This window comes from Athene cunicularia (genome assembly GCF_003259725.1).
Source record: "Athene cunicularia isolate RWA chromosome 15 unlocalized genomic scaffold, athCun1 chr15_part1, whole genome shotgun sequence".
Classification (NCBI taxonomy): domain Eukaryota; kingdom Metazoa; phylum Chordata; class Aves; order Strigiformes; family Strigidae; genus Athene; species Athene cunicularia.
Window position 1 is genome coordinate 3382906 of NW_020799121.1, and position 5959 is coordinate 3388864.

The following is a 5959-nucleotide window of genomic DNA, read 5'->3' on the forward strand; positions in this document are numbered from 1 at the left end:
CCCCCCCCGGACAGTCCAGGACCCCTTCTTGTCACCCAGCCCTGGTGGCCCTGGTGACACCCCCCAGGGTAAGGGTCCCCCCAGCATATGCCCTACCTCTGTGTTGAGGGGCTGGCTCTATTCCCAGCTGGTGAGGAGGAGGAAGATGAGATCAGGAGGAAGGTCCAGCCCTGGCTCCTCACCCCGCAGAGCAGCCACAGAGGATTTCTCTGTCCCGAGAGGAGTCTGAAAGCAGAGGCCACTTTGGCACAGTTAGTCCAGTCCCTCTCAGTGACGGCTCCATGGGGGTCCCAAGGGGGGGGCCACTGCACACGAGCTGAGACATGCTCAACAGTCAAGTGGGGTGCTCTGGGAACCCCACACTCCCCCTGGCTCTGCCCAACTGCCAGGCAGACAACAGTGAAACAGACCCCAGAATACAGGATTTCGGTTCCCTGACCCAAACTGTGCTGCAGAGCTCCCCTAAGAACACCAACGGCAGGCACAGAGCAGGGTGGGGGCTCCTGGGGAGCTGGCCTTCAGTGGCAACGAAATAACTAACTCCCTGCTTCTCACACCATCGTTAGGCTTCAGAGTGAACAGCACACAGCACAGACAGGATCAGCACAGAGGCACAGCGCTGCCTGCAGAGAGCAGGCACCTCTGACCTGATCCACACTGCTTTTGGGACACAGGGGACTGGAAATGTGGAGGATGATAAGGATTTCTTGAATGGGGCCACCAAGGCTGGGGTGGATGCACACAAGCTTCATCTTCCCTGGGGGCCCATGGAGCAACCCCCCCTCCATCCTGCAGTGGGCAGAGGAGCGCAATCGCTTCCCTGGGGATGGGACAGGGATGGGCCTGGGGAACAGGTGTGGGGAAGGGCTCCTCCTTTCCTCCAGGACAGCCCAGGACCCCTTCTTGTCACCCAGTCCTGCTGACACCTCCCCAGGGCAAGGGTCCCTGGGACTCACACGGTGAGGGCACCACGTTTTGGCTCAGCCCTGGGATGATCCAGCGTCCCTTTCCATCCTGCACTCACCTCCCCGTCCCCCCTTTTACCCCCCCTTTGGCTCCATCCCTGCCCAGGAAAAGGCGATGCCAGGCTATCACCCAGTCACCGGCCAGGGTCCCTGGGTGACACAGCCTCAGCCAGCGGCCACTGCAGCTGGGGCAGTATTTGACCACTTCTTGTTTTTCCATTTTAAATAAAAATTTTAAAAGGAAGGGAAGCAGCAACACAGCCTCCACTGCATTTCCAGCATGCCCCATCCACAGCATCCCTGTGCCTGTCCCTCCTTGCTGCCCTGTCCCTTGGTGGCAGTAACCCCCTCCTACACAGGGAAACTGAGGCAGAGGGGCCCCCCAAGCAGCACCCCCTGCCCCAGGAGCCCACACACCATGGGAACACCAGGGGACATGGGCACATGCTAACACCCTCCACCTTACCTGCACACCAACCCCCCAGCACCTATTCCAGCAAGTTTTGGACACCCCACCCTGTCCAGGGCATCCATCCCAATTTTTGGGATGCCAGCACCCCAACAGTCCAGACCGACTGCAACCCAGCCCCGTGCAGCCCCCGGGGAGCTTATGGGGCCCCCAGCCCTGGTGGGAACCTGGCACCTTCAAAGCGCTGCCAAGCACCAGCTCATTAATCCCCCAGTAATGACCTCGTTATTCCTAACGAGGCAGAGCGGATCAAGGGAGCTGCTGTAAGAGGATTTTGCAACGGGGGTTTTGGGGCTGGGAGAACACAGGTGGCAAAGGAGGGGAAGACAAAAGGGATGAGGAGTCACCCTGTCCTGGGGGGGGCCAGCAGTGGGATCGTGCCCCTCCAGCCCACACCTTGGGTTCCCCCATTTTAGCAGCTCTGTCCCGCAAAGGGTACCCAGCCTGATGCAGCAGCAGAGAAACCTGAGCAGCCTGCACCCCAGAAGAGCCCAGCCTGGCTGGCTGCACACCCTCCCACCAGGGCCAGGAGGCAGCAGAGAAGCAGGGAGCACCCTGTTAGTCTTGGGGGGCATAAGACCACTGCAAGAGCCCAACCCTTACAGAAGACACCAGAGAATCTCGGCAGAGCGCAAAGGACAGCCACCACCTCTTGCACGCAGACGGTTTTATTTATCACAGCCAAACCAGCTCTCACTCCCTTCCTCTCTGCCCCACAGGCGAGCCCCAGCCTCCCAGGATCCCCCCTTTTCTGGGGAGAGCCCCCCCAGACCAGGTGTCAGCACCCAGGGAAAGGTCTCAGGGCCGGAGCCCCGTGGCGGGGACAGGGCACGGCCCCTGGCCCAGCACCGTGGGGACACAGCAGCGAGAGGCAGAAGCAGAGAGACCCAGGGGGAGCAGGGGAGCCCCCTTTGCACCCAAAGCCAGTCCCCGGGGGATAGAGGACAGCAGGCAGCACTGCGCCCCCCCCACCCCAGCCCTGCACCCAGCTGCCCCTATGTAAAGGGGACAGACGCCCGCAGGTGGACGGACAGACAGGGTTCAGCCCAGCAGTGCTGCTCAGTCCCAGCGGACCTTGATGGGGGGGAAGGTCCAGAGGTCAGGGTGCCCCATGTGCAGCAGCGCGGTGCAGGGGGACGCGCTCCAGCGGAAGGGGGGCACGTCGGCCCAGGCGGGGCCACTGGCGGCCACCAGCCCAAAGGTGGGGGCCATGCCTGAGGAGGTGACCTGGTGCCAGGGAGAAAACACAGGGGTGCACGTCAGCGTGGGGACGGGGTAACGCAGTCTGGGGGGAGCTACTGGAGGGGGGTGCACCCCCAAAGAGGGGTCTCCAGCTCCCCACCAGCCCCACCTCCAGGGCTGCCCCACCTTCATGTCGGTGCCGCCGTGGCAGCGCTGGCGCAGGGCGGGGAAGGGGTAGGTGCCGTTGGGGGGGTTGAGGTCAGAGCGGGCAGAGATGGCGTTCTCCGCATTCTGGGGGGGGTCACAGCCCCTGCACCGTGACAACGGGTCCTGCAGGTAGTTGTTGGACCTGTAAGGTAGCCAAAAGAGAGCTGTCATGAAAGCAGGGAAAAAAAGATATATAAATTTATACTGAGAGAAAAAATCACCCTGAGGGTTATAAAGCCTGGGGTGGGGGTATGGGGAACACCCAGGTTTGGGGGGTGCCCCAGCACCCACCTCATCAGGCGGACCATGGAGTCCAGGTCATGGACCAGCGTCTGGTTCCGACGGAAAATCTGGGCACGTGGGTTCTTGTCGTAAGTGAACCAGTCGCCGTATTTCTTCACCAGCTCAGGGTTCCCGCTGGCGTTGAAGATCTCCTCGAAGTACCTGGCATGGGACACAGTGAGTCAGCACCCAACGGTGGGGGGCAAGGCCAGCGCCAGCTGCCCCCCTTGATGGGGCATCGGTGGGGTGGGATGAGGCCGGAGGGAGCTCACGGCAGGTTGTAGCTGGCCCAGTAGCCCTGCTGGTACAGCAGCTCCGTCTGATCGGCCGCCACCACCAGGCCCCTGTGCCAGGAAGACAAGCATCTGTTACAGCAGAGGGGGCAATCGAGTGGGGATGGGGGCAGCCCCGGTGAGGGTCCCTGCTGTGGGGTTCCTGCCCCAGCCAGGGGTGCGGGGCACCCACCCCCTGCATACAGGGGCATACAGACTGGCAGCACAGGCAGCTCCTGCCTGCATCTGTGTCCCCATCGCCCAACTCCCACCCATTGGGCAGACAGGACCCTCAGGGCTTTCCCAAACCCACAGGGATGGGAGAGGAGACGCTTCCGCCGTGGCTCAGCGCAGGAGCTGTCATGGGGGGAGGAACAGGGGCACTCACGGGATCTGCTCCAGCACGGTCAGCAGGCCCGGCGGCGGGCTCGCCCTCCCTGGCGCGAAGGCGTTATAGTCCACCACCATCCACTGGTTGTTGTACCTGGCACGGAGAAGGGGGGAAGCATCCCTCCAGCAGCCAGCTCCCCCGGGGACATCCCATCTCTCCGATCCCAGCCCCTCAGGACAGCTTCCCACACCCATCCCGCCCCGCTCACGTGCCGCTGTTGAACCGTCGGAAGACGGCGGCCCACTCGGGCCCGCTGCGGGCCAGGCGGTTGGCCACGATGTTCCTCAGCCACTCCAGGACGCTGCCCTGCGGGTCCAGGTACTTCCACAGGGCCGGGTTGTTGTTCCCAATGGTGGTTTCCAGCGCTACCTGCGGGGAGGGAAGCGATGGGGAGGGCAGCGCAGCCAGGGAGGGGTCTCCGAGGACCAGACCCCCACTCACCAACCCACTGCTGAGGATGTAGAAGTCATCCCCGGAGAAGATGGTGCCAGGGTAGGAAGAAAACACCTGGATGCTTCCAGGGATCTGAGAACTGCCTGGAGGGGGGGATGCAAAAGCAGGGCAGCATCAGAAGGGGAGTGTCAGACGCAGCCCCCCCAGCCCAGCCCACGCACCGCCGGCCGAGGCACGGAAGGGCAGCGTGTACTTCTTGATGATTCGCAGCATGGACTGGTAGGAGGTCCAGGTGTCGTGGGCCACCAGGAGATCTCGATGGCCCGGCAGCAGCTTTAGGAGGGCAGAGCAAGAGCCTGAGCCCAGGACGCGCTGCGGGGAGGAGCGGTTCAGGGCAGACTCCAGGTCCTCCAGGTCACCCCCCAACTGCAGCAGGCTAGGGGGAAGAGAGACACGGGCAATCAGGTGGGGAACACCCCGGCCCAGGAGCCGAGCTGGCTCAGAGCTCTCTCTCTGTCCAGGCCAGAGGGTGTTTCTCCATCCCATCCCAGTGAACGTACTAGAGCCAGGAGCACCCTGGCAGCCTGAGCAGGGAGGGAAGAGTGAGCAGAGCAGTGGGGAAACTGAGGCAGGGGGGCCGCACCACCCAGCCCAGAGTGCTGGGGAGGAGGAGAACCTGCCTTGGCTCTATCCTGCCCCAGCAGGAGGGGACCAGCACCCAGAGAAGGTGGGCAAGGGGGACTGGGAGCAGAACTGGGTGTCCCTGGACATCCCAGAATCATTCCCACTGCCTCCCCCAGCAGCATCCCAACCCCTGGGGCGACCACCCCCGACTCCCCATCACCTCCAAGAAGGACCTTACAGGAAGCCGAAGGGCGCCAGGGTGAACCTGCCCCGGGGGAAGTCCAGGCGGCCGTTGTAGCTGTCCTCTAGCCCCTTCAGCTGCAGCAGGGCCAGATGCACCTGCGGGGACAGGGGACAGAGCTGGCACCTGGCTTCCGTGGGGAAGAGGGGTGAGGGATTTGGGGGATGGGCCCCCCCCCTTCCCACAGGGGACACAGGAGATCCAGTGGGTCCTGGAGCTGTTGCAGAGGCAGGAGAGGGTGCAGGGGAAGCATCACCGTCAGCAGGGCCGTGACTCAGCACCGATGGCTGGGGGGGGTCGAGTCACCCCCTGTGTACCCTAAGAGCATCACGTGAGGCTCTGGCACGTCAAGAGCCTCAAGTCATGAGTCGTCTGCTTGCCCCAGGGAGGAGGATCCATGGTGGCCACATCTCTGTCATCTCACCTGGAGCCAGGCCAGGACCCCTTGCTGCCCTGTCCCCTCTTCTTAATTAAAGCCGCAATTAGCCCAAGGGGATGTAGCGGGGTTCACCCTGGGTGGGGGCACCCCATCCTCACCTGGTGCCAGTACTCAGGGTCCTCCCCCTTCGCCATCTGCTCCTCCATCCAGCCCAGGTTGGCCTCGAGGTACCTCCGCAGCTTCTCGCAGTAATCGCTCTCGTACTTGAAGGGGCCGCAGTAGCCCACCATGGTGTTCATCCAGTGCATGTACATCAGCTGGGGGGCACGGCGGGGGCGTCACCGGCGGGGGCCAGCCGGGAGGGACCGCATCGCGCCCCCCGGGACCCCCATTTCGAAGGGGTCACCCCTTACCTGCTCAGAGACGGCGGCCTCGGCGAGCCCGGCGGCGTAGGCCTGTAAGCTGTCGCTGTACGAGGCGTTGGTGGTCACCTCCAGGAAAGCCCATCTGGGGGGGACACGGACGCGGGTGGGACACGGGTGGGACGGGGCGCC

The 5959-nt window shown here is 63.5% G+C and overlaps 2 protein-coding genes across 2 annotated transcripts in view; both read right to left on the reverse strand.

Moving 5' to 3' along the window:
- SDSL (serine dehydratase like) overlaps positions 1-844 on the reverse strand; it is a 6794-nt gene extending 5950 nt beyond the window's left edge. Inside the window, exon 1 of the mRNA XM_026859869.1 lies at positions 97-844. The gene's annotated coding sequence lies outside the window, so the exon portion shown is untranslated. The remainder of the gene's footprint in view (positions 1-96) is intronic.
- A 1215-nt stretch (positions 845-2059) lies between these two features.
- On the reverse strand, positions 2060-5959 carry PLBD2 (phospholipase B domain containing 2; the record flags this gene model as incomplete). Its single annotated transcript, XM_026859911.1, has 11 exons — positions 2060-2661; positions 2803-2965; positions 3115-3267; positions 3378-3449; positions 3766-3861; positions 3977-4137; positions 4210-4304; positions 4383-4597; positions 5024-5124; positions 5564-5722; positions 5819-5959. Coding segments are annotated over 11 exons (1524 nt in total), but the record flags the coding sequence as incomplete, so codon positions are not given.